Source organism: Alligator mississippiensis, chromosome 4 (genome assembly GCF_030867095.1).
Source record: "Alligator mississippiensis isolate rAllMis1 chromosome 4, rAllMis1, whole genome shotgun sequence".
Taxonomy (NCBI): domain Eukaryota; kingdom Metazoa; phylum Chordata; order Crocodylia; family Alligatoridae; genus Alligator; species Alligator mississippiensis.
This window is the reverse complement of record NC_081827.1, coordinates 220,767,721-220,793,903: the sequence shown is the minus strand read 5'-3', so window position 1 is coordinate 220,793,903 and position 26,183 is coordinate 220,767,721. Positions and strand designations below refer to the sequence as shown.

Below are 26,183 nucleotides of genomic sequence, written 5' to 3'. Positions count from 1 at the left end.
CAACTCAGTTCAGTCACTTTTTGAAGTCCATCTATAACAAAAGAATCATTATTTTAGAATGCATTCAAATGCATTGCATTAGAAGATTAGAGTAGGCTGGGTGACCTATATAAGACACACAACCCTAACATATGAGCCAGGCACAAGTCACTACATGCTGAGTATTGATTCCTAATAAATATTAAAAGATATGGTAAAAAAAGGAAAATGTATCAATCCCAATTAGAAAGCAAATATGATGCCATAAACTGGTAACCTGCTTGAGGATTTGTAAATCATACAGGAACATTATTTATTAATTTCAGGTAACACACAGGGGATTATAAAAAGGAATGGAATAAAGCCCTTCAACAAATCTTCTGCATCAATCTTTGTGCATCAATCTTTTGTTTTATATGGATGACCTGTTGAGCCAACATATAAATTAGCAGCTTGGCAAAAGAGTAAAATGGTATGCATTCCCTTTTGGGTCCTTCCAGATTTTATTTAGAATTCAGTAAGATCAAATCTGCTTATCTAAGTATGAATTACTGCATGGTGAGGTGCCTTTATTTTATAAACAAATGTACATTAATAAAGCCTCCTTCCCCCCACTAAAAAACTGCCAGCTAGAAGCACTTTGAATGGCTCAGAAAAGGAGTCATGGGGGAAGCTATGTTTGTGGAAGGTGCACCACACACTTAAAGACTTACCTGTTCCTAGAGTACAAGATAATAAAATAGGTTGTTTCCAAGGGGAGAGAAGAGCACAGCAGTGGTAAGTGTTAACAGTCAAGTGATTAGGTTTTTCTCCTCCTCAATACTTACTGTATTTACTCAAATCCAAGATGAGGATTTTCTTCCTCCAGTCAACATGCAGATGTCTTGGATTTGAGGTCATGTCTGGGGGCCAAAGCTGCTGTCACCACTGCTCCCTGGCTGGAGCTGGACAGGTTTAAATAGTGGGGGAAAGGACATAGGGAGGGAGAGACTGCATAGTGCAGAAGCACAGGGGAGACTACAGTGCAGTGCAAGGGGAAAACCTTGGGGAGAATGTGTAGAGGGGAGGAAGTGCAGGGGAGACTGCATGGCGCAGTGTGGGTGGGTGAACACAGGGGAGGGGATGGGCAGAGAGCGGGGGAGGGCAGTGACAGTGGGGCAGGCACCAGGAATGCAGGCACTTGTGGGGAAGGGGCAGGGGTCAGGCCACCTGTCCCTCCTCCCCACCACTTGTTTCCCTGCTGCAGTTGGGGGAGGGGGGACAGAGACCCCTGACACTTTACATTTAAGATGCGGTTAATCCAGCCATGTGTTCAAGTCAATTTAAGGCATGATAATACAAGAAACGAGCCACAAAGCTAGTCTGCATATGACGGGTAACAACTTCTGGTTTGTTTGTATTGTACCTTAAATTGAATGTATGGCCAGTTTGGGCTGGCTCATGACAGATCTTGACACTCAGCTGAGTGCGAGGATCCAGCCTGGGGCAGCCCCAGGGTTCGGTACACAGCTATCCCCTACCAATTTGGGCTGAGGCATAACCAATCCCTGAGCCCAGGACTGGCACTCAACCCTCAGAGCCAGACTGGGGGTGTTGTGAGCTCAACATCAGATAGTATTTCCCTCATCTCAGGCTCAGTATAACCACACCTTTAAAAACAGTGTGACCTGCAAATGTATTTTTTTGATATCCCTGGTGCCTGCGGATACCAGGATCAAGTCTCTCCCCATCAGCGATGTCAGAAAACCACGTGTGCAGCTGCACATACAGTTTTTAAAGGTCTCAGTGTAATGGGACTCCAGGATTGGGGAGTATCTCCCCAATCCCAGGATCACCATGTCCCATAAAAGGGCATACCCCATGACCTTTAAAAGTAATGTGTGCTGCCCTTTGTACAAGGACCTTGGATCAGGCTGCTGCAGCCCAATCCCAGGTTCCCTATGCACTTGTAAAAACTGTGCATGCCACGAAGATGAGGTTTTGATAATCAACTGACGGTGGGCTGGGACCAGAGCCCAGACTGGGACTGGTTCCAGACCCCAATTTGGTCCCTGGCCCGAAACCACAATCATTTGATTGTGGGCACACATTATCTTTTCAACTTGCTGGTGGAGGGGGAGTGTGGGATCATGATCCTGGTTCCCCCTGCATGAGCAAGGAAGGCCTGACCAGGATCTAATCCCAAATCCCAAAATCATGTGACCTGCCACATGTGGCATGGCAAGAGGCACAATTGTTAAGATCATGGAATAGATCCTATAACACCTTTAAGTAAATGTCTGTGAACAGCCAAAATTAAGACAACAATCCAGTAATTAAGATTCTACACATGCAAAATTATAAATAAATATAATTTTCCATGTATAGAATCTAATTATTGTGGGGGGGATGGGATCATCTGAAATTTGAAATCATCTTGGATTAAATAATAAGATGATAAAAATAATTATAATATTTAACTCCCTGAAAAACCATGAATTTTGTACCATGCTTTCCGATTAGGCATAAAACATAAGCAGTATGGGAGAGAAACATGTTTAGAGAGATATAAATATTAAACCTGTGGAACAGCATTTGCCCTGAGGTTCTATAATGATCTGTTTGGGCTCCCCTCCTCCCCCACCCCAACCAGCACAGTACAGATATAAAGAAGGAATAATGAAAAAGAAGCCAGAACATTTTCATTTTTTGGATCTTTTTTATTCAAAAGTTTTCAAAAGAAATAAAACAGAAAAAAGCTAACAATCTAATCAAATGTACAGTTCAAAAATGTCTTTTGGCGTTTAACAACAAGTCCTAGTAAACAAAACTACAGAGTTATCTTGAACCGGACAAATAAGTTACCACTGGCAAGTTTGTGGCACTAGTAAAACAAAAATAAAAAATTAACTCTCTTGATCATATAGATATCTCTATGAAAATCTTTTTTTTCAATCTGTACAAAAGGTCTTTCTTCATAAATTAATTTTTTTATAATTTAATGGCTGTCTACTATGTGATGTTTACGTAACTGATTATTTCTTTATGTACAGAGGTTAAATTTCCCAAATCTTACCCAGACAATGAGTATGGCACTTAGTTCAGACACTTCTAGCAGCAGCTCTTCCCTCCCTCTAATACAGCTATCATATTGCAGTTTTGACTAATGCAAAAATATCAAGTAGTGAGAGATCCAGGTTTGGAAACAGACCAGATACAGGGAAGGTGCTGCAGGAAGTCTGGACTTTTAACAAAGCAGTAATATTCCAGGGAGCATAGAACCAATAATACCACAACTTTTTTTTTAAAAAAAGAAAAAACAAAAACACATCTCTTACGACTATGTAATTCACTAGAATCTACACTTCTCAGAGCAGCAATTTACTTTTGAAACTATGAAATGTCACCGACATCTATACTCCAATGCTCACACAAAATTTAAAACTAAAAAATACTTGAAAGAAAGAACTGCTTAGCCCTAGCTCCTGAGCTAGGATGATTTGGTCTGTGGAAACAGGGAGGGCCAGCAACCTGTCCCAATACAAAAGGAAATAAACTCTGAGGTAGATAACTGATCATATACAGCTGACCAGACAAGTACACAGTTTTGGAAGACAACTTATCATTTGATTTAAAACATATGCAATTGTAATAAAAGAGCTTTAATAGCAGTGAATTATCTAATATGTAAAGTACAAATAACTGTGTATTTATGAATCAGGAATTTCATAGTTTCAAAATTGGTTTTCTTTACACTTAACACTTGTAGTGATGATGTAAAGTGTGGCACTGCTTGGATCCAAGTCTTCCTTCATGCTTTTTGTGTCCATACATCAATTAAAATTATAAAACCTAAATGCAAATGTACAAAAAAGGCACATTCTCCTAACCGCAAACTGGTCCGGCAAAAATAAAGAGTACAGAAGACGTAAATGCTGAGACAAATCAGAATTATTGGTTACTGGCTCTTTGTTCTTTGGTAAAGTTACCTTTAAAAGTGCCAAGTCTTTATTTTTATTTACCTACTATAGAGAGCTAGTACCCAATCAATTATGCTTCTACTTCCATCTCAGCTTATATTTGAAAACGAGTCCTTTAGCTTTTTGCCATTTTGCTGTAATAGCAAATTTTCTGTTTGCTAGGTCTCAGCACAATCATCATTCTAAAGCACTATCATTAGTATAAAGAAAGGACAAAAACATTCTGTGATATCCCCACCCCAGACTCCCCAGTCTACCTACGCTAAAACTAGAACATCAAGTTAGTTTCTGAAAAAAGGCAAAAAAAGATTTTACATTGCATCATACAGCAGAGTTCCTAAATCATTCAAACTACCAGAGGAAACTATCGGCATATGGCCTTACAAACAATTTATCCTATTAAAATTTCCCCAGTCAGAAAATGTGTTTCACACAAAACATTTTTCCCCTCTTGCATTTCACTACCTTACATATTATGTGAAAAATCATTAAAAACACCTACTACACATTAAAAAAGCCAAATTTTCAGCAATTTTTATTGACTACCTTTTAAAAGCCCTATGCTGCTGTTTTACAAGGCATAATAGACCAGCTCATTTGGTCAAAGCATTCTACACCATTAGTTTGGACTACTTACTGAAACAGCTACAGCATTGAAAGAGTTAAGGCAAATTGGAATTTATAGAAAAGGATAAGACACTTCACACTACATTAAAAGAAAAACAGAAAGCTAGGAGAACAGACACTATAACTGCAACACTGCACTATAGCAACACTCACACACTGCAAGCACAGAACATCATTTTAGATGTTTTACTATTTTAAACTTCAGAAAACCCATTTCATACAATTAAAAAAACCCAAAAAAACAAAAAGGAACAAACAAAATAAAAATAAACCAAAACACAAATTCTGTCATGCACGTGAATAAGTCTTCATGGTCATCTGTGCATACCCAGAAATTTGAATTTTTTTTTTTTTTTGCGTCGTAACACTTGATAAAAATTTTTTTTTACTAAAATAAACCTGTTCATGGGAACAGCTACTAGATGAATTTAAGGATTTTTATGCACCTTATAGAACTTATAGCAAAAATAGTTTTAGTTGATTTCATTATAAATAACGTTTTCAAGAACCTGTGCAAAACTGTCAATAATTCCTAAAGCACAATTGATCGGTAAAATCCATGATTGTTTCAGCCTTTGCACCCTTCTCCAGGCAAGGTCAACACTGGACATCTGCAACAGAGAAAGGTCAGAGCTAGAGCAGAAAGCCATTTTGAATTCATTCTTCTGAGACAGACTTCTAAGACCTAAAATTGTTTCATATCTCAAGCACAATTTTAAGACCCAGTGAGTCCACGTGTGCAAACTTGGAAGCTGAACATGGGTGGTGCTATCTCCCAAGCCCGAATTTTGACAAATTGCAAACTTGTCTCATAGTTTTCCTCTTTTTTCGACATATGTGCACGCATGGGCATACACACACACACGCGCACACACACACATAATACCACTGACGTCTGTGGGAGTTTTGCACACTGAAGGCTGAGGATTTAGGGGCCTGATCCTGTAGTTAAGCTACTTTTCTGTGGATTTTTAAAAAGTGACCAACTGCCATGTGAAGGTAGGAGAGTAAGCTCAATCTTGTACTTAACTGAGTACTATAATGTTTATTAAAGCTGATGAAAACCTTTTCATTAATTTCAGTGGTCACTGAAGAAGCAGGCTCATTTTATATATCTATAAAATGGCCTGTTTCAGTGACCACAGAAACAAATCACACACACACACTATATATATATATATATATATATATATATATATATATATATATATATATATATATATATTTGTCCCCCCCATTAACTCAGAACTATTATTTTAAGTGCCCATGGCACTGCTTTTATATAAACAAACTGGAACTTACAGTGCCATGGGTACTTAAAAGAATATTTCCGAGTTAATGAAAAAAAAAGTTTTAGCCAATTTTTTGAAAGATATTTGGCACTGCTTTATCACATACACCAAGACTAGATTAAGCCAATTATTCTGGAGGCCAAACTTTCATATGTTCCACTGCCTAATTAAAAAGCTATCATTTGCCTATAACACTTATACCCTGGTAACTGATTCTTAAATTTAGAAGAACAAACAACAGTGTGTATTTGTCAAATGTTGTTTTGTTTTTAAATGGCAACTACTCTTATTGCACTCCTGAGAGACAAATCAGACAGTATATGCTGAGACAAATCAGTTCAGCAATGTTAAACTACCCCAGCCCTATTCATCACTTAGAGACCATACGGACTTGCAGTGCACATGAATACTGCTTAGAGTGCTTCCTAAGGGATTATACTTGTGCATGATTGACTTACGGGGAATGCTCAGTGTTTGCAAAAGTGGTTATTATAATATGACTCAAATAAGCCAGGTAACATGTTTGATCTGTACCAGAGGCCAACTGCTGTTTCCTATGCTCTGTGAACATGCAAGGGCCCACACTGATGGAAAGGACACTGATCTCTTGGTAGGGGCAGGGCATGAAGAGGTTGCGAGGGACTCTGCTTTCTGGTGTGCCACAGATAACTGCTTGGAAGGAAAAGCTGCAGCCTCCACAGGCCCACAACACAGGAGTAGGTCATGGCCTATCTATCTGCCAGAAGCCTAGAACTGGGGGGCTGGGAGCCAGAGCTCTGAACACTTGGGCAACGGAGATGGTGAGGATTCCATCTTCCCAGCTCCCCTGAATGGTGGGGTTGTACAAGCCCATTACTTCAGTATTTTGTGGGGGCAGCATTTGGCCAGTGTAAAGTACAATCAGGCATGGTCAACTATACAGAATGTGGCATTTGTTTATATGACAATTTTTAGATTTCTTGAATATATAAGAAATTCTTATCTGGATACTGGGGATGAGAGCAATGTTATCACATAAAACACTGGACCTGCAAAATCAAAGGTAATCATGAAATTTATGCATCGGTACATATATGAATCTGCAGTGGGAACACAGGATTTCATTTTGAGGAGAAGGTCACGTGAAGAGAAACTCTTAAAACTGCACAATTACAAAACTGCTACGTCCAGAAGATTTCTAATGAGCTTGTGTTATGAGACTATAAAAGCACACTTTTATAAAGCTTTCAGGGCACAGAAACAGTGAAGCAGGAGATACAGTTTGTGTGAGAATGAAAATCTTTCAGTGTGAAGGCTTGCAAAACTTGATAAAATTTTATGCAATCAAAGTGCATGGTATCCAGTGGGGAAAGCAGATGAGTCAGAGAAAAACTAAACTCTGGAAGCTTAGGTCTTGGAGGGAAGGAATGGAAAGTTGGAATGGTGGCTGCAAACAACCTTTTTGTTAGCAACCTAGAAAAGCACAGTGTTATGTGGAAAGGCTTATATTATAAATGAATACATGGTAAAGAAAGCACATACAAATAGGAATATGTGCAACATGCTCTAGGAAAAGGAATAAAATAACCAGCTCTGAAACAAATTCAGAATGGCACCAGAACTAGTATTTACTGCACAAATTCTTCTCCAGATTGCTCCTTTCTAAGGTAAAAGAGAAAGGAATGGAGTCTTCGCAAAGAAAACTCAGCAAGAGTTTCCTTGGGAAATCCAAGTGCTTCATTCCTCTGGGGTAGGGTTTGTGCTTCAGGGTAAAAGCCACTTCCAAACCCTTAGAATCCAGGGATTAATTTAACAGTATAGTTCTCCCTGGGGTTGGAGCTGCAAGTTTTTTCTCTGTATGTATCTGTTACCATCCACAGATGCACTGATGAAGCCAAAATGACTGAGCTATGGTGGAGTAGTCTTACCATGCTAAAAAAAACAACAACTAGTAATAAATTACTGCAGATAATTCATTAATGGTCTAATTCTGAAGCCTTCACTTGACTAACAGTTTAGTCTTGCAAAATCTAAACTGACTTTTGGTTTTAGCTTTAAACTATTAATATTATATAAGTAACATGATAAAATGCAGTATGCGGCATATTGTAACATTTAAAGGTACTCCTTCCTTTTGAATTCATCTCTTTTTATATTGACAGGACAAGCCCCTACCTCACAGTTACTTATTTTGCTGATACGTATATGGAGAATGGTCACTGGACGTCTCTACTGTAACTTGCTGTTGACCACTAGCTTCCTGCAAAAGAGGGGAAAAAAGAGGAATTGAGACAAAAAGTCAGGCAATACTAGCTAGGGTCTAGGTTTCCTAAATGATTTTTTGGATGCCTTTTTTATTGCACAGCTAGAGAGAGGTACTTCCATGAGCCTGCTCTTCAAAAAGTTGCAAAAAATTTCCTCTAAAAATCAGGCTCTTCTTGGATTTCTCAAATTAGGTACTTCAAATCTGAGACAACCTAAATCACTTGCCACCTTGGCCTTTATTTCTATTTATGTTGAAAACTCTAATTAAACATAAAATTATTGTGTATATTTCCTTTTCCTAAACCACTGCAGTGATAATTAGACAGTGAGATATGATTAACAAACTAGGACTACACATTTAAAAAAAGGTAAGTGAATAAATTCCAATATTTTTGTGAGCCCTTACAAGCCACCCCTTGTGTTCTGAATTAGTGTGAAGGATGTGGATTTCTGTATTAGAACTACCGTGTACATAGCTCAGGCTGATGTGGCTGGCTGTCTGGAATACTAAGGATTAATTCCAATGGTAGCTCTTCATGCATACCCTCAGGAACAAGGGAGTGGCTTTTAAGTCAATTGCCAGTGCTCAATGGACAAAATGATGAACACTGCTGGAAGTCTGCTTCCATCCTGCATAAGGTGTATTAACAGTACTGGCTGGTTTCTGGTGTCTCCAGACAAAAACAGAATCAAGAGGTCATCTTGTCCAACTACCGGCACAAGATTAAGGATGTGCTATGTCTACACCATCCCAGAACTATGCCTATCCAATTTCTGACCACCTGCAGTGAAGAAAATTCCACAATTTCCCAGCTTGTTCCATTTTTCTATGGTCACTGCAGTTCACAAGTTTTTTCTTAGATTTAATTTAAATATTCTGTGGTAATGAACCCATGTTTCTCTCCATGACTTGTGTCAGATCATGTGTGGCAAGGGAGAACGGTTTTTCTCCAACTTCTTTTTGATGGCTTATCATGCATCTGAAAACTGCTATAGCACCTCCCCTTTAATTGCTTTTTCCCCGGACTAAATATACCACACTCTTCCAAACTTTCCTCACAAAGCTTGTATATCAGTCCCTTTTATCAACTTTGTTGCTTGCCTTTGGATCCTCTCTACTTTTTCCATATACTTATTAAAAGGTGGAGCCCAGAAATGCACACAATATTCCACCTCTGAATTCAGGGGAAGAAGGGGAATATGGAACCAAGTCAGACTGTGCAGGTCTGTCTACACTGCATTATATGGTAATGTGAAAAGATACTTGAACCAGCCCAGAAACAGCATGTTTGCATGGCGTTCCACTAAGAAGGTGGTACAATAGCCTGGGCAAAGCACTATCAAGTGGCTATACTGCTCCTGGTAAGTGAATTAGCTCGGATATCTTCATATGACACTTCAGTAAGAGCCTGCAGTCTGCTTTACCCAGCACCAATGCCAAAGAAGCACTGGGACCAGGCCTGGCTTACTTAAGCCTTCAAGGAAAGGTCTGGCAGTATGCATCTTGACTTCCTGCTCTTTTTAAACTTTTCACATCTTGTCTGTTGTACTCCAATAGATGGATAAATAATACTTGCAAATTGGAGATTCTGTCCTGAGAAAGTTATAGGCCTTCAACTGGAAAAGGGTGTCCATCCAATCCAGAAAGAGACCAAATGAGGGGTTAACTCACCATGGAATTGTAAGAGTCACTCGCATTTCACAAGTTAACCATGACTGGCTTGCACCCCTGCTTGGAAGGAATTTTTTTTACTGGAAGTGCGAGCATCCTTTGGCGTAGTCCCAAAAGCTGAAAATATTGCCCTTCTAGCTTTATTACATTACATCGTACTCAAAGGCAAGTCATGATGTAAGGTTGTCATCAGAATAATTTTTCAACAAAAAACAAGTTTCACAACTGTGACTGTAATAGCCTGTCATTTATAAAGGGTACCTACCTCAACGGGAACAGCTGCTGTCTGAACATGTGTGTACTGGGGAATATAAGCTCCTTGCATAGCTGTTGTGGCTGGCATGTACTAAAGAGAGAAACAATACATTAATCTTAGATAAAATCTGATGCCAACTTTAGACTATTCAGAATGTATCAAATTAATCAGGATATTATCTTTATTGCTAGTGAGTGCTCAGCAAGAAAAAAGATTCAGAGCAAGCTTGCTTTCTCCAAAATCAATAAACAGTGTAGAAAGGTAAGGTATATTCTAACCACTTGTGTTATTACAGACACTCAACTTTGGCCTCAGAGACAAAGAGGTTAAGTGTTTTCCTTCTATATACATTCTGATCTTTATAGATAGTACATGCCTAGTAAGAAAGGAGGATCTTATGGGTAAGAAATGGGTGAGTTGGGACAAGCTCTACCAATCATTTAGGGCAAGTCTCTTAATCTCTCCATGCCTCAGTGCCCAATTTGTAAACACTGGGAATAATACTTTTACCGTACAGAAGTGCAATGAGGGCATAAGCTTTTATTTTTTAGAAGTGCTAAGAGCCCAAGCCTTTTCAGGTAAAGTGCACCACGTGTTCTTGTTAATACAGTGCACATATGCTTGTTAGCACTAGAAATATATTTCCAACCAGGCAGCTCATGGCAGTCCTTTAGGTCAGTGGTTTAAATCCGTTTTACATCAACAATGAGCAAGAATTATCATCGCCTGGGTCTTTAATAATTTGTAAGAAATGAACTGATGCAGGCACTTCTTGATTTCATAATTTACCATCTAGTATTCTAGACATAACACTGAAGAGAACTTAACAGATTTAAAGAGGTTTTTAGTATATCAAATATTGGCATGTCAGACAAATGACCCCAGTTATCTTTCCTGCTTGGTGCAGAGGGACTGGACCTGATGATCTTCCGAGGTTCCTTCCAGCCTATATTCTATGAATCTATGAACATTTATCATACAATCTTATTTACAAAACTGACCTTTGTGTAGGACGCTCAAGACTACTGATTCTGCCTCAAGTCCAGTTCTAGAATAAAAAATTGCTTAAACTGGGCCACATCTACCTGCTCTGTTCTATTTATCTGCAATGAATCTTTCATTAGTGCATTAACCTGTCTAATCAGTGATCTGCTTCAAATAATTCATATGACAATGAGGAGACAGCACTCTACAATTTATTTGAGGAAAAAAACGCATAAAATCCAAACTATTAAGTTGCAAATATAGTCTACTCACAGGCATTATATTTCTACCAAGAATCGTTGTTCTCCCAGTAGAACAGGAGTGGACAATTAATTGGAGGCCTGCTCACTCAAAGTCTGGATGAGATCTTGTGGGCTGGGTGGGGGGCAAGCTAGGGGCAGGGGCAACTGATCCTATCCAGCCCCAGCTCAACATCCACCACCAGGGAAGGTGGGTAGGGCCTCAGCTTTCCAGGAGTCCTCACTGCCCCTCCCGGGAGCAAGTGCATGCCCTGCTACCAGCCTCAGCCCTGCTGCCTTGGCACCCCAGGACACTGAATGGAGTGGGCAGAGTCTCCATGGAGACTGGCCCAGGGCCACTGGTCTCCACAGAGATCCTGGAGGAGACTGGAGTGGACAGTGGGCCAAAATCTCCCAATTCCCAGCGTTTCCAAGCCAGGGGCCAGGGAAGGTCTCCCCACTGCAGTTCCTGACCCCATGGACTTCAAAACACTGCCCACGATGCCCAACTGGGTGGTGAGGAAGCTGATTTCAAGGCTTACAGGGCCAGGAACCAGGAATGTTCTTTTCACCAAGGTTCCTGGCCCCATGGGTTTTAAATACCACCCATGACACCGAGCTGGGTGGCACAGGCCACAGTTTAAAAGCCAGGGTTCTAGAAACTGGGATTACGGAGGCTTTCCCAAACCCCATTTCCCTGTGCCTCTACCTTTAAATTACCCCACGTGCAGCCCATTTGGACTGTACGCAGGGCAATTTAAAAGCCAGGGGATGGCCTACTGACAGCCTGACCCCTTCCTAGGCAGAGAAGAGGGCAGGCTATCAAGTAATGGGCTCCCTAAGGGTGGGTGACCCAGGGAACAGCCCTCTACTGCCCCCAGGCTGGACAGCTCACCTGTCCAGCTCTCCAGCCAGGGGCTGAAACACATGCACACACTTACACCCAGGCTATTTTTCTACCAGTAACTATTTCAGGGAAATGAACACCTGTCTGTGGCCATATACTGTAATCTAGACATAATATTTTCCTTTTGTATAAACTGTGTTTTGTATTAAAATTGCCACATACTGTTCCAGTACTGCCTAGTGAAAGGTGACTCATTTGCTGTGTCAGAGGACTTATCATTGATGCAGGTTGTAGTGACATGGTGTGATCCATGGAGGGAGTCAATACAGCACCCTACAGAAGACAAAAAAAAAGTTTAAGAATTAAACAGTGTAGATTTCAATTTCCTTTCTTTCTGGGTAGAGCAATTAACTAGGGGCTCTCCTTCCAAGGGTATACCAAGAGCTTTCTTTAACCATTGGTAAACAGTCCCAAAAGAGATCCTAAAGATGTCAATATACGTTTATACCCTGATACCTGATTTATATACATACGCATTTTGACATGGGAATTGAATAGTTCCATAACTATCTTCCAGAGACACAAGATTATTTGATGCATAGCTGCATTTGTGAGATCCGCTGAAAAGGGCTGACTGAAAAGTCATTTTGATTAGATACAAATCCAATTTTTGAATTTCAAAGTTAATCCACATCTGAGCTCAAGTCATGAAAGTATTTGCAAACCTTTAAAATTAGTGTTCCTTCTTTTAGGAAAGGAAGCTAAAAATTAATGTTTGTGTCACTGTCTTGTGAAGGATAATTGTAATGATGCACACACACTACTGTTTGGCTGCACAGATTTATGTTTCAGACAGTGAGAGATAGTTAGCTATGTTAGTCTGAAGCCAGACAGAAGGCAGGCTAACTACACTGTTATCACATGTTTTTAATAATCCTCATATAGGCATATCTGAAGCATTTTTGAAGCACTTGAAGTTGCTAAATGAGCAGATCATACTAGTGCCTTGGAAACTTTTAAGAATGCTTAGGGTTAATTTAGATGGATGGCTACAGAAAGGTTACTTTCCATGTAAAATGTCCCATAAAAACAGCTTATTAAATATAGTATACTTGCATATGTGTGGCTGAAAGCTGGTTTAGGCTGAAATTAATAGAAATAATTATAATGCACTCAGGAGCTGGTGTTTTATAACAGGTCTTAAAAAAATAAAAGCACTGAGTACAGCTAGAAAAGCATCCATGTGACCAGTGTAGATGAAATGAGTCAGAGGCATATCAAACATTGAAAGAATTTCCTGTTCTGCAGACTGCAAGCTTCTCTGGAAAGCAAACAAATGAAAGATCACAACTTGTTGCAGAAGCCAAAACCAAACTTAAGTCAGGAAACTAGATCTTTCATTTCACCCAGCTAGAATTACACACCTGTAAAATGAATCTCTAATTGCACAACACTCTATTACAGGTGTGCTTTGCACAACATAATTTACCAGTTTATTCCTTACTTTTAAAATACCACATTGGTTAAAAGTAAAATAAAGTGTTTGTCTTTCTTAAAAAATGCACAATTAGAAAAAATGTATCAACTGAACATTTGAGAGGGTATAACGGTTCAATACTCTTTTGTGAGCTTGCACATGAAGAAACTGCTTTGCTAACAGGATTTACATTTCACAGTCTGCATGGGAAGGTTAATTAAAGTCAAGGCAATTTCCTTACTAGATTTGAAAATATATTTGCATTTTACCCATGACAGTGCATATATTAAAGCATGAGTCATTTATATATACACATGTCAGTATCAAAGAACACAGTCATTCTGAGGCACAATGACGCTCAGTTTTAGATAAGAGGGGAAATATGACAGGGGATTATATATAAAGAATACTTCACAGTGTGGCACCAAGATGCTACAAATATGGGGTGCCATGTATTACTTGTGTGTGATGAAGCCATAGGCCAATTATGCAGGTCATCCTAAATCTGCCTATAAAGCCATTTTTCTCTCACACCACATATTTTTCTTCTGTTAATTAGGTAGTCTTAACTATTTGGGATCTCTGCTACAACATTTTAAAAATTGGACCTACAGTTCACATAACTAGTATCACCACATGTGTGATATCTCTCTACACGTACATTTATACATGACCTCCTTTAGTATCGTAAAAACGTATTTGTGCACTGTACAGCAAATTGCATTGATAACTTTAGCTGCTCATTGCACTGGATTCTTGAACACACAGTCTATGCTTATCCTATTCAGGAGAAGGCCTCACTCATCTTAGAGCTCTTCAAATAAGTAGGAAACCAGCGTTACCCTACCCTTAACAGTCTGTTGTTCACGTAAACGTCCATGACCACTCTGGATCATAGGAAAGTAGGGTTGGAAGGAACCTCCTCAGATCCCTTAGTCTAGCCCCCTGCTGATCATTCTTGACTAAAACAACCCAGCCAAGTGTCCGTCTAACCTGCTCTTGAAAATTCCAGAGATAGAGATTCCCCATCCTTTCCAGGAAGCCTGTTCCAATGCTTAACCTTCCACCAAATGCTAATCTTCTTAATATCCCATTTACATTTCCTTTGCTGAAGGTTGGTGGCAATATTGCTAGTCCTGTTCCTCACAGCCACAAAGGATAGACTAATCTCCACTCTATGATCACCCTTCAGATATTTGAAGACTATTATCACACGCCCACTCAAGTCTTCTCTTCTCTAGACTAAGTGATCCTAGTTCTTTCAGCCTTTCCTCATAAGTCATCTTGATGAATTAATGTTGGCTGTTCCTGATCACCTTGTTTTCTTCTAGAGTTCTTAATGACTTCCTCCATGATCTTTTCATCTATTGAAGTCAGACGGTTTGGTCTATAATTCTCCAGATCCTCTTTCTTCTTCCCTTTCTTAAAGATGAATGTATTTACCTTTTTCCAGTTATCTGGAACTCACATGATCTCTATAAGCTCTCAAAGATGATAGTCAGTGGCTCTGTAATTACCATAACCAATTCCTTCAGTACTCAAGGCTGCATTTTCTGTGGGCCTGCCAACTTGAAAACATCTAAGTAATCCTTCACCTGTTCTTCCACTACTCTAGGCTGTTTGCCTCCTCCTGCACCTTTGGACATTTATACAAGTGCTCGGGAGGTGGGAGGAAAGGATAGGGTGCTTTAATTAGAGTGGCTCTGAGAGCTGATTAAAGCATCAAACGAGCTTTAGTTGAAGTGCCCCCACTACCATTTTTCAGTGTGAGGGCACAGATACACATGATGCCAGAGTCTGCTGGAGTGTGGTAATTATACCACATTGAAGCAGCCTTGTTGCACATGTACAGGCGCCCTTTAACGTGAACTGCACTAGTTTTCTAGTAGCTGACTTTATTCTTGACAAGTGAAGTGAGAAAAAACTACTCTCCTTCATTGCTGCTTCATGAAAATAAAGTAAGACTAACAGGAAGATGTTCTTCTGAGGGTCAGAAGAGAGATGGAACTAGTTCCTGGTGGTAGAGGAAGGCTGATATACTTAAAATTTGTAGTAACAACATTCCTGACCCAGAAACAATTCTAAGCAATCACAAACTCCTCCCAAGCATGGTGTCTGATACTGGAAAAATCAAAATGCTAGGAAGACAATGGGACCTCATCCGTTTGCCATGGTATGAAATCTTCCAAAAGCTACAAAGTGTTCTATACCTCTACATGGACCACAGCAGAAGAAGAAAGCATAAGAACTTACAGGGTGCTGCATTATGTATGGTTGAGGCTGCATCCAAGAAGGACTCTGAACCTACAACAAAAATGAGGCATAATTTTATTGTCATTGTCACACCCTCTCTTTTCTTGAATGTACCCACTTTAAATATAGTATAGTACAGCAATAAGTTTAATATAAAAAACCTTCCCCTACCCACTGTCACTTGCTCTGTTCCATCTGCTCTGAATTTCACATTAATGCATTAACTAAAATCCATCAGTGGGTGGGTCTACACGTGCATCCTAATACGCATGAGCCTATTTTAATGCACATTAAAATGTCATGAAAAACATGCTGTTTAGCTAATGCATATTAAAATAGGCTAACTTGCATTTTTCTAGTACCTCACAATAGGGGTACTGGATTTAATGTACATTACTTAAAGCATATTAATGAATGTGTCGATGTACCCAGTCTCTGCACAATATAGACTAAAGATGTTAGTTTTATGAAATGCTTATTTATAAACCTTGCCTGCATGTGGAAGTGTAAACTAACGCCTAATAGAAGGACATGGACATAACACAGCACACAACTCTCAGAGCTGTATACTTTACTTACTTTAACGTAATTTCTAGGGCAGGTTTTAGAAACTTTATGGAATATTCTGAAAAGCTCCAAGTGGACAGAAATGATAAACTTCTATTCATGTTGAAGTAAGGGGTGCTCATCTGCCCTTATAAATCCCAATGGGAAAAGTAACCAGCCTCTGAAGGTTACTCTTCGCTACAAGGTCATCTTAAAGCAGAGCTAAAATAAAAGGACTAGTTATTGTGATACAGTTTCTGCCTGATTTGCAGTAGAAAAATACCAAAAAGTCTTCTTAGCCTATCCCAGGGGCAAGATTAAAGATTAGAAGGCTTGGGTTTCTTTCTCGTAAGGCCAACAGCATACATTACTCTGAACAAAGAGGAGGATTCTGATGAGCACTGTCCCCTCTTCCCTCCTCCCATGGTTAGCAGCTCATCAATTTTAATGTGATCTGAGACTATGTGCGTTAAGTTAGATTACCTGACTTCCAGTGGCCAGGTAATTTGAAAACATTTTTTATAATTACAGTAATGATTATTTAGACTAGTAACAGATAATGTGCTTATTGGTTGAAAGAGCCTGGTTTAAAGGACCAACCTATACTCTTGCTTCCACAGATGCCTCTGCTGTCAAAGAAATCAAAGCAGGCTAGAAACACAGGGTTACTAAATCTCTGTCTCTTATAATGTGTGGGGCAAGGCAGGTTTTGACCTCTTGTGCCTTTAACGTGGTTCATCAGGGCTGCTAGTGGTTTAAGACTCACTATGTCCCTGAAGCAACTACTGAAGTCCTGTGAACAGCACAGGCAAACCCACCTAGTACCAGACTTAAATGACTTTCGGCAAGATAACTATTTCCTGCCCTTTTGACTTATATATTTTTGATAAGTAGAATGTACCTAACATAAAGCAGAAGGAGAACAAACTCAAGAACCTAATGTTTCATATTTTGCCTGCTCTTTTGGTTAGCCTACTCATATAACAACAGCATTAGGGCTTATAACTCGGCACATTAGAGTTGTAGAAAGGTTTATTACAAGAACTTTTTATTAAAATTAAATATGAGAACAGTTTTTTTGCAACTCAAGAGGAACCATCTGTATCTCCCCCCAAAACGCTCTTATGGTGAATTCTGATTGTGTTAGTGACAGAATGCTGTATGTTTTAGCAAGACTAGATCAGTAATTATGATACAACTAGTACTCACACTCTGAAACTACTCTTGCCAAGCCCACACCCATTTCCTTCTATTCTTTCAGTTTCATTTCCAGTGAATGCTGCATTTTGAACAGCAGAGTACAAATGGTGTTAATACTATTCCATTCTCTAGAATAGGGATTTTCAACCGTTTTTAAGGAGTGTACCCCTTCTGGACTGTACTCCCTGCATGAGCAGGGGAGGAGGGAGGAGGTCCTCCAGTGGCTGAGGCAGGTGGCAGCAGCGCATGGCAGCACACTTCTCAAGTACCCTGCTGCTTCTCCACACTGCTGCCGTGTACCCCCTGGGGCCTTCCCATGTACCCCCAGTTGACAACCCCTGCTCTAGAACAGCGGCTCTCAACCTTGTTAGACTAAAGGCACCCCTCAAAAAACGTCAGCAATTAGTTTTCACTCGTTTTTTGACTTCAGAAAAAATAAAAGTAATTCTTCTACTGCAAAGAACTCAGAAAGACCACAACAGGTCAGAATTTTTTAACACTATGAATTCCTATTTGAAATTTCTGGGTTTATCTTGTGAACCATGCTCGTACACCTAACAATGCTAACTTTACATGGCACCCTACAGCATCCTTTCAAGGCACCGCAGCGTGCTGAAGCACCCTGGTTAAGAATCGCTGCTCTAGAATCTGAGGCCAATGGTATGTATGTTGAAATACTGTTAGTAGTAGATTTTGGAAACATGCCATACCAGGCATGTACATCTGAATGAAAATTAGCCCTCAAACCTGCACTTTATTTGTAAGTAATTTCCCTATGTTTCCATGTCAGATTTTAATTTTTATATGCAGTAAAAGGGGAAAGATCTGGGATACACTCTAATAGTTGGTGAGACTAACACTGATTAACTTTATTAAAAGACAAAAGCTGAAATCACTGGTACAGGAGGAAGAATGTGACAACTTCTAATAATTCCTGTGATTTACTGAATACCAAAGGCAATATCATAATGGGCTCTCTAGGACAACAAAGTATCAAAAGCTAGTGGAAGCAGTCTGCAGGGAACAAACTTATTCAACAGAAAGGTTAGGTCACCTTCAAAGTTCATATAAAACAAACACCCTGCACCAACCCTTCAGGAATAAGCTACCTCACAATGAGAAGAGCTCATGCAAGAAGCCTCCAGATTTAGAAGTTATTTCTTCTCTCCCCTCACACGGAACTGCACAACCATACACAAGTTCCTGAAGAGGAATAATACAGACTTTACATGGGACTGGAAAAGTACAGGAGCCTTGGGCACCTATACATGAGCAGTGAGGCTACTCTGACATGCTGCAATTACCACAATCCAGCAGACTCCAGGATCTCATGTATGAGCATCCCTGTACTTCAAAATGGTGGTGGGGGCACTTTAGCAAAAGTTAATTTGACAAGCTTTAGTTAAAGCACCCCACCGTTATTTTGAAGTGCAGGGACACTGATACACAAGACACTACAGATACTTTAATTAAAGCCCCCCCTTGGGAGCACAAGTATAAACACTCCTTGTGCCGACCCTCTGAATGATGCTGCATTTGACCTATGGCAGCACCATGGTAAGCCTTGGCCTACATTCAGTTTTATGCTAGGAAATAAGAGCTTAATACTGAATTCAAACAAAAGCAAACACCTATTTGGTCTTTCATTTATTTGGACTTTTTATTACCTTGACACTAAACTTTGATGAAATCTACTTTACCTCTGAGTCTCTCTTGCATACATTATAAAGTAAGATATCTAAATGTGGTGTGGCGTGCAAGCATTTTTCTGATACTAATTATTAATACACGTAACTGATTCTTCTGCACTAGCAGCACTAAAACCCAACTTTCAGTTAACTGTAATAAAGACTAATAAAAATGAGTCTTTTTGAAAACTTCATATCAAATATGTGATAGCTGCTTTGTCCATGACTTTAAAGCATATTCAAAATTTGGGAACCACCATAAGAGAATGTAGATTTTGTTCTTGCCACTTTTTTGTGCTTTAAGAGCTCAAAGTCAGTATCTGTTGATATCAAAGGAAAGATTCTTCACTTTTGTAAGCTTTGGATTGAGCCCTAAACACAAACTGCACTTTAAATATACGTAGCATTAGAACCCTGACAATATGATAGTAGCAACTTTTGCTATAAATGGCAGTTTGAAATCACCGGATGTTTTCCTGGAAATAACTGTCCCTTGATTCAATACTGTCCATGACTTTTCCTCAGAACATTAGAATCCATTTAGGAGTTCCATCTAGTAAAATGCAGCGAAGTGCCTATCTTCTCAATATGGAAAGCGAAGCATGAATTGCAAGGAAAAAGAGCCTAAACAGCACTCAGACAATTAACAGATACTTTAAAGCAGTGAGGGGACAACCTTTATAGCAAGTATACCACAAGGTAGGCTCCCACCCTCCCTGAGTGCTGCTCCCTAATCTGTTGCTCTTCTTTCTGCTCCCTGCCCTACGTGTTGCTGTATTCCCTCTCCGATCTGTTGAGTGTCACACACAGAAGCTCTGCCTGTGCTGCTTGTGGCACACATACAATGGGTTGGCCACACCTGCCTTAAAGTAAAGCCAATAAATCAAAACAAAACCAAAAAATTAAAAGGTATTTTTGCTGCAAACATAAGAATAAAAAAAAAATAGCCAAGGATGATGGGAAAAAAACAGGAATATGTTAGGAATAATATTGCATTCATTTGAATTCTGTGCACAATTTAAGGGCTATTTACAAAAATGCTAGACTTTATGAAACCAATAAAAACATGTAGTAACAAGTAAATAACCATCAGTCTTTAGAAACATTTTTACTGTTGAGCTCAGCATACAAACCTGGTATGTGGAAACTGGAGAAGCAATATACGGCGTAATAGATGTTTGAGTGATCATTCTGTTTGTTGCAATACTGTATGGTGAAGGATAAAATCTAGAAAATACAAAAAAATCTTTATTAAAAGCTGCAAATGTAATGATTTTAGGCATCTTTCGCAATGCAGAAAATTTATTTGTTTACTAAACATTATTATTTGGCATACCCATTTTGTAAAGCAGCTGTAGTTGGATCATAAGTAAGTGTCATTCCAGCCTTTAAAAAAAGAAAAATGAAGAAGTTGACAAAACTTTGTAAATTGTTTATGTGAGTTTTTCTGTAAACATATTATTCTTTAGTGACATTTTATTTTCCTACAGTGGGGGAACGATTAATAGTATGCAAAAGTAATTGCATAGTAAAAAGAGTTATTGAATAGTAATGTTGGTTCAAAATACAGCGTCCAGTATGAAGAGACAAATAGACACTATGAAATATTTGCTGAGTGAGAAGTGGAGTACGTGCAAGAAAGAGGTGGGACACAAAATATGATTAAATTAGGATGTTGAATGCATGTATTAGCTATAAATATGAATGAAACACACTTTTTCACAAGGTATAATTATAGTTGCAAATTTTCTTGAAAAGGTATGTCTTGCTGAAGACAGTTAGCATGGGAAGGCATTATCTTAGACATTAATATTTAAGAATGATTACATCAATATGATGGAAAAAAGCCATACTGCACTGCATTTGTATATTTACCTTGCGTCCTGTAAAAAATGTACGGTGTTGTATTTAGACCTTAACTATTTTTTTTATAGCATTCTTGCAACTTAACCATTTCAGCACTGCATAAACCAAACTGCAATTATAGATGGCAAAGTTCTGTTTTCAGACAGAAATTGTAAATATAAATATATACTGAGTATAATCCTAGTAGTTTTGCCACTGACTGAAATGGGACAGGATTTCATGCTTCACATCTTGACATTTTTACAAGAAAAATAAAGGTAACTTTAAATATTTTATAAAGTTATAAACTGACATGAAGGAGTTGTTGGCACACACTCAATATGCCAAAAGGCCAAGCCAAAAAATTCCTATGCCTATCATCTTCTTAAGTATTTATTACCACACACCCACACTGAAGCTGAAGGGAGGACTTACAAGTCTCACCTCGCCTTCTCTGTGCCACGCTCTTCCATTCTGTATATATTTGTTCTGATTCTGTCTTTTTTTCTGTCCTCCATCTGCAAACTTGCATAATAAGGGTTCTGCAGGAACTAAAAGGAAGCAAGGAATACATTGAAGTAGTCATTAACAATCTTTTATTACTAATCCTAATAATCTTTATTAAGGTATTCTAACAAAAATGGTGATCAAATGTTAAAATACAAATATTACTTAATTCACTAATAAAAAAACCATAAAAATTATACTTTTAACACCAGGATCAGCAGTAACCTACAAGAAAATCTGCTTAATGTACCAGATACGTAGAACATACAATTAAAGAATCCAGAACTTGAGGGATTTTAGAATCAAACTTTTTTTTAAAAATCCATACACATTTAAATAGTTGAAACTGCTTCTCTGGGTTTTTGTATGCTGTTTGTTTTCCAATGTGTTTTAAAGGGAAATCATCAATTTAAAAACCGATAGATTCCATATGGGCATAGGTTTCGCAGTGTAGAACCAAGTGTTGGACAGATGCCTGTTTGTGTAACAAAAAGAAACTAATCACAGGCAAATGCTGTCAACTTCCCAATTAAACTAAAGGAGAAAGCTGATAAATATTTTTCTCTTTCAGTTGTACCTACCATGAGTTACTTGTAGCAACAAGTCAAAGCAAAAAGGATAAAATGGAAATTTTAAATTGGCTTGGCTCTTTAAGGTAAAGACCTGAACAAGATAACACCATGTAAAAGTGCAAATTGGAAATTTTCTGCTTAGTTGCTCTGAGATTGAACTGACAGCCATTACAAGCAGGTACCACTGTATGTTCTACCACGTTCTATTTACTTTTCCACTGTTTTGTGGACACCGAAGACTAGGGATCTGATTCTGAGCTGCAATTTTTGTACAGAAATGTGATGGGTAAGTTGAACGAATCGTCTCTACATAGATTCATAGATGTTAGGGTCGGAAGGGACCTCAATAGATCATCAAGTCCGACCCCCTGCATAAGCAGGAAAGAGTGCTGGGTCTAAATGACCCCAGCTAGATACTTGTCTAACCTCCTCTTGAAGACCCCCAGGGTAGGGGAGAGCACCACCTCCCTTGGGAGCCCGTTCCAGACCTTGGCCACTCGAACTGTGAAGAAGTTCTTCCTAATGTCCAATCTAAATCTGCTCTCTGCTAGCTTGTGGCCATTGTTTCTTGTAACCTCCGGGGGCGCCTTGGTGAATAAATCCTCACCAATTCCCTTCTGTGCCCCCGTGATGAACTTATAGGCAGCCACAAGGTCGCCTCTCAACCTTCTCTTGCGGAGGCTGAAAAGGTCCAGTTTCTCTAGTCTCTCCTCGTAGGGCTTGGTCTGCAGGCCCTTGACCATACGAGTTGCCCTTCGCTGTACCCTCTCCAGGTTATCCGCATCCTTCTTGAAGTGTGGCGCCCAGAATTGCACGCAGTACTCCAACTGCGGTCTGACCAACGCCCTATAGAGGGGAAGTATCACCTCCCTGGACCTATTTGTCATGCATCTGCTGATGCATGATAAAGTGCCATTGGCTTTTCTGATGGCTTTGTCACACTGCCGGCTCATGTTCAACTTGGAGTCCACTAGGACTCCAAGATCCCTTTCCACCTCCGTGCCACCCAGCAGGTCATTCCCTAGGCTGTAGGTGTGCTGGACATTTTTCCTCCCTAGGTGCAGCACTTTGCATTTCTCCTTGTTGAACTGCATCCTGTTGTTTTCTGCCCACTTGTCCAGCCTATCCAGGTCTGCCTGCAGCTGTTCCCTGCCCTCCGGCGTGTCCACTTCTCCCCATAGCTTTGTGTCATCTGCAAACTTGGACAGAGTACATGAACTTCAGTTTTCTGGATTGTGGTTTCAGTTCTCAGTGTAAATTGTAGCACATCTCAAAGGTTTTAGTAACTTCCCACAGCTATCTGTAGGGTGCTCTCTCTAGTAGACCAGAGTAGCCAGAGCACATAGCCCTGTGTTCCTTCTCCTGTTATTACTACCCCCTTTCGGTCATGCCTCACTGGTGGAGGCAAAGCTGGGTGATCCTATGCCATCAGACACTGGAAGAATTCCTAGCAATTACTCCATTACAACTCTACAGGCGCCTTTAGATGTTACATGTATTCCACAATGAATGTGTGCCCAATTTAAGGTGCCATAAAATGGCAAAAACGTAAACTGTTTTTTTGTGATAGTTTTGTATAGCATCTTAAAAACTCAATGAATGGCATGTCTGTAGCTGCCCTAGTGCCAGTGCCAACAATCAGTTGATTGTCAGGTCCGATCCCGTGACTGCACTAGGTTACATCAGGCTATGGACAGCCAGCTTTCAACTTCCTGGGGCAGAGGAAGCCTGATAGTCCCCTGCACTGGCAAATAAAAAGAGCACAACTGAGAGCTGATCCCAAAATCAAGCCTCCTGCCATGCATATGTGACATGGCATGAGGTGCGACTGTTAGGATCAGGGCTCAGATCCCATGGTGCCTTTAAGTGAACATATGCCAGGAGCCTGCAGATATTGCTGAGAGAACATAGCCTGTATCTTCAGTCAGAAATCTTTAAGCATGTTTCTCTTTCTTCATCCATTATTTAAGCCATTAGAAAAGGGATCACCTACAGAAGTGGTGCTCAGCCTTTTTGGCCCCATGTGCTTGCTGAGTGGCATGCAGCCAGTTCACAGGCAGGGCTGATCTGTGTGCTGGATCCCATGTGTGAGCACGATCTGGCATGCAGGGCCTGGCCATCTAGTTCCCTGTGGGTCTGGAAATTTGGTGGTAGTGGAGTGGTGGCAGTTATCTCCCACCACCAAACTTCTGGACCTGTACAGAGCCGTACAGGCTAGATAACATGAGTGCATGCTGGATTTGGCCCATGGGCCAGAGGCTGAGCACCACTGATTTACAGCTTCACACAGGGTTTTCTCTTTCCTAATCTTGATGCAGTAGATTAATCATGATCAGGGCACACCTCAGATTGCTTCCCTGTGCTGTGTGTAGGGCACGTGCCTGGTCTAGCTCTGCTCTCTGTGCCAGCCGTGAGCACAAGCTCTGGTGTTCAGCAAAGCCCGTTTCAGACCAGCCCCAGAGCTATCACATGGGGCTGGTCCAGTGCAGGTGCCACATGCAGCAGATGCTCTAGACCAGTCCCCTGTGCTGCAAGCAGCACCCATGGCACTAGATCAAGTCCAACACCACATGCAGCATACACCAGACCAACCCTGCATGCCATATGCAGTGCACAGGGCCAGGGCTGGCACTGTCTGAGACCCAGAGACCAGATCATGCGACTCCACTGGCCAGATCTGGCCTGCAGGCTGTATCTTTGACATCCCTGTCCTAATTTATCATAGTCTCTAAGCACCTGTAGTTGAGGCACAGTTCCGCCTCTCTGTGCCTCACATTTCCCTAATCACAGGTTGGAAGTCTTGTTGTGACCTGGCTCTTAACACTTCTTTGCCAATGATTTCTGCTACATGAGCTGTCCAGGCAGTTTTGTGAGACTCCTCTAGCCTTTCCCTAGAAGGTGATTCCCTAGTCAGACAAGGCTGGATCTGAAAAACTGCAGGTTCTCATTTGGGACCTGGATACATCAGATTAAGAGGCAAGACAGCTCCTCCAGAACAAAAATGTTAGCACATATATATTATACAAATAAAATCAAAATATATGATTACAGATACCATGAGTGCCCACACCCTCTTTATTTTAAGATGCAGAAGTCGATTGGTCCTTCTACACTTAGTCCTTCAGAATCCATCTAACTGGGATAGTGGACAGCTAAGGGGATTGATAACACAGCAAAAATCTCTGATCTACTGGTTCAAATTCAGCCCACACTGGTAGTGGTTACATCATTACTGTGTGTGTGGCTGGCCTACAGGACTTGAATTGGTGATGTAACCCTCTGGCCCTATTGGGAAAATATCCATATGATATTTAACATACTTCTTAGCAGTCTTTCATATGAAATAAGATGGAAATACCCTCTCAGATTATCCTTCTGGTTGAGCTGAAGATGAGGCATGTTAGTCAAGAAAGCTGCATAAAACTACACTCTATATACTCAACAGATAAATAAAAACCTGATGATCTTTGACACTAGAAATCTGGCATCTTCCATGAGAGCATACTTTAACGTAAAAAGAATTCACTGAAAGGGGAAGATAATTAACATTCCACCATGATAAATTAAGCTAGGGAAAATATAGGCTATGGAAAAAAATTCTCTTGAGATCTATGGGACTACAGAATAATCCCACAATGGAAGTGCTGAGGATCCCAGATAGAACAGACAAACTGGAAAATATTCAAAAGGGAAAAAAGCTGCACTGACAGTGAAATGGACTTTGTTGCCAAGAGGCATTTCTGCTTCTAATGTTTTCTGTTGTTATAAGTAGCTTCTAATGTCTTATTCCTCTCTATATTCAGGGGAGCGAGGTACACTATGAAGGTAATGAAGGATATGGATGTTATTTTATGAAAGCCAAATTCTGAAAGCCTTGCCTATAGCATTAGCATCTTACTCTACAAATATGCCCACTGAAGTCAATAGTATTACTCTAAGAATGAAGCACCAATACTGTGTGACTACAGATAGAATTATTTAGGGCTAGAGACTTCT

General features: G+C 40.0%; 1 protein-coding gene across 3 annotated transcripts in view; it reads right to left on the bottom strand.

Annotated features, from left to right (window-relative positions):
- Positions 1 to 2,657: 2,657 nt before the first annotated feature.
- RBMS1 (RNA binding motif single stranded interacting protein 1) overlaps positions 2,658 to 26,183 on the bottom strand; it is a 213,718-nt gene continuing 190,192 nt past the window's right edge. For 2 of the 3 annotated variants that reach the window (XM_014599471.3, XM_019480352.2), the window contains exons 7-14: positions 21,544 to 21,659; positions 20,600 to 20,649; positions 20,397 to 20,490; positions 15,830 to 15,880; positions 12,322 to 12,432; positions 10,039 to 10,119; positions 8,012 to 8,096; positions 2,658 to 5,176 (exon numbers count right to left, since the gene is read on the bottom strand). In XM_014599471.3, coding sequence (XP_014454957.1) covers positions 8,019 to 8,096; positions 10,039 to 10,119; positions 12,322 to 12,432; positions 15,830 to 15,880; positions 20,397 to 20,490; positions 20,600 to 20,649; positions 21,544 to 21,659 — 581 coding nt within the window. In that variant the 3' untranslated portion in view covers positions 2,658 to 5,176; positions 8,012 to 8,018. The remainder of the gene's footprint in view (positions 5,177 to 8,011; positions 8,097 to 10,038; positions 10,120 to 12,321; positions 12,433 to 15,829; positions 15,881 to 20,396; positions 20,491 to 20,599; positions 20,650 to 21,543; positions 21,660 to 26,183) is intronic. The other variant, XM_019480351.2, reaches the window with a different exon arrangement.